Source organism: Dipodomys ordii, unplaced genomic scaffold (genome assembly GCF_000151885.1).
Source record: "Dipodomys ordii isolate 6190 unplaced genomic scaffold, Dord_2.0 Scaffold258, whole genome shotgun sequence".
In the NCBI taxonomy this organism is placed as follows: Eukaryota; Metazoa; Chordata; class Mammalia; order Rodentia; family Heteromyidae; genus Dipodomys; species Dipodomys ordii.
The window spans coordinates 414,704-416,745 of record NW_012267474.1 but is presented as its reverse complement, the minus strand read 5'-3'; the positions used below and the strand labels follow the sequence as shown (position 1 = coordinate 416,745).

The following is a 2,042-nucleotide window of genomic DNA, read 5'->3' as shown; positions in this document are numbered from 1 at the left end:
GCCAGTTAATGGTAGATTTTCGGAAGGGAAGATCAGAATCTTCTAACCTCTAAGAGTCAGGTGAGAAAAGGCCTCCATTAGAGGAAGACCGGAGGAAACAGACATGGAACATAGTATTATGCAGAGTCACACTTCAATTTGTAGCTTTGTTAAATAAAAAATGAGCATGTGCCAATGAGACCCCTGTTTTCACTGTATTTGATGTTGGTATGATTTGGTGAGGGGAAGGAAAAAAATAAATTGTTTAAATAGGGATATGGGTGGACCAATTGCAGCAATGTGTTATACAAGATGTTATTTCGAAAATCAACTTTACAACAATTGTGGTGGTGGGGAGATGGGAGAGCAGGGATGGTAAGGGGAAACAAAGGAGGAGGCAACAATGCTTGGTAAGAAATGTACTCATTACCTTGCTCATGTCATTGTAACCTCTATGTATGGTATTTTCACAATTAAAAAATGATAATAATGGGACTTTCAGAATCATGAGTTCATTAAGCAAAAAGCTTTTAATATCTGAGTCATATAATTGATTTACATTATATTTAAACAACATACTCTATTTATTTGGTGATATTCAGTAGCATTCCTATTTAAAAAACCCATCTCACTTTTAAGCCTAGCTTTGTAACTCATTTTTCATTTCCTAGCTACTACTGCTTCTTGAGTCATTCTGCATGGGATTAGACTCTGTAATTCTCTCCAAACTATAGAAATGGCGTGCTGCTGGTAGATGATTTTGTCTTTGTCTTTCACATTTGGTAATAAGTGATAAATTGACTTCTTCAGTAACATTATAAATTCTGGTTCTGGGAGTCCCTGGAAGCTAAAGCTAAAGATCCCACTTGGACAAGCTCTCTAGTATGACATCTTCTGTCAAGTCCTCCAAACTCAGACTACTGCTTCAGTTCAGAGAATGTGCTATGCTGCTCACCAGACAAACTTTGAAATAGGACAGCTGGGCCAAGCCCTACAGAGATGTTTTTGTTAAGGACTGTATCACTGTGGGAGGAGTATCTATACCTTGCATGCAGTAATAAACCCCAATATCCTCAGCCTCCACCCTGCTGATTTGCAGTGTGAAATCTGTGCCTGACCCACTGCCACTGAATCTGTCTGGGACCCCAGATTCTCGGTTAGTAGCCCAATATATCAATTGCTGTGGAGACTGGCCAGGCTTCTGAAGGAACCAATACAGAAGGCTATCTCCATCGCTATATATGAGGCTCTGACTTGACCTGCAGGAGAGGGAGACCGTCTCTCCCAGGGTGACAGCCAGGGACAGAGGAGTCTGAGTCAGTATAATATCGCCACTGGACCCTGAAATTAAAATAAATGAAAAATACAATATTATATGTGGTATATTTTTTTCTGTGGTTATATATTAATTGCCAATCCTTTTCATGGTTTTCATTCTTTCCTGAAACCATTCCATATTTCAAAACATATACAAATATTAAAATAATAAATGAGGTTCTAGATCTCATGTATACTACCCACTACACAGATGTCATAGTTGTCACCAAAGCTCAGGACCTAGTTCCATCTAGAATGTTCATCACTCTCATAAAATTAACTTCACCTGCCCCATTCTAGAGGACAAGTTCTGTGCATCTAACCCATGAACAGAATACAAACAAGAAGCAGTGGCCCTGAGGGCTCACCCCCAGCCCCCTTTTCTATCTTCATCTCCCTCTGCCCTTACCAGTGATCCAGAGCATTAGGAGACCCAGAACCCAAGAACAGAGCCTCATTTTAGCTGGGAATTCAGGAGGTTTGATCAGTAAAGTCAAGGTCAAGATGAGTCTTTATGTCAAACCAGGGCTGGACAGTCCTCCTTGGGGAGCACTATGCAAATCAGCAGGTGGGTGCAGCAGTGTGAGAAGAACAAAGCAGAGGGCAAGGGCATCTCTCTGGTGAAGAAAGTGAATTAAATTTCTTCTGTGTTTGGAGAAAAGACCCACAAATACCAGGCTGGCTCCAGCAGTGTGTAGAAGGACCCCTCTCCCCTGATGCCTGGATCTGCAGGGAGGATGTGGTGT

The 2,042-nt window shown here is 41.3% G+C and overlaps 1 gene segment (V, D, J or C); it reads right to left on the bottom strand.

Annotated features, from left to right (window-relative positions):
• Positions 1-889: 889 nt before the first annotated feature.
• LOC106001004 lies at positions 890-1,788 on the bottom strand. The segment is given in 2 exon segments: positions 890-1,320; positions 1,706-1,788. Coding segments are annotated over 2 exon segments (399 nt in total).
• Between the last annotated feature and the right edge of the window lie 254 nt (positions 1,789-2,042).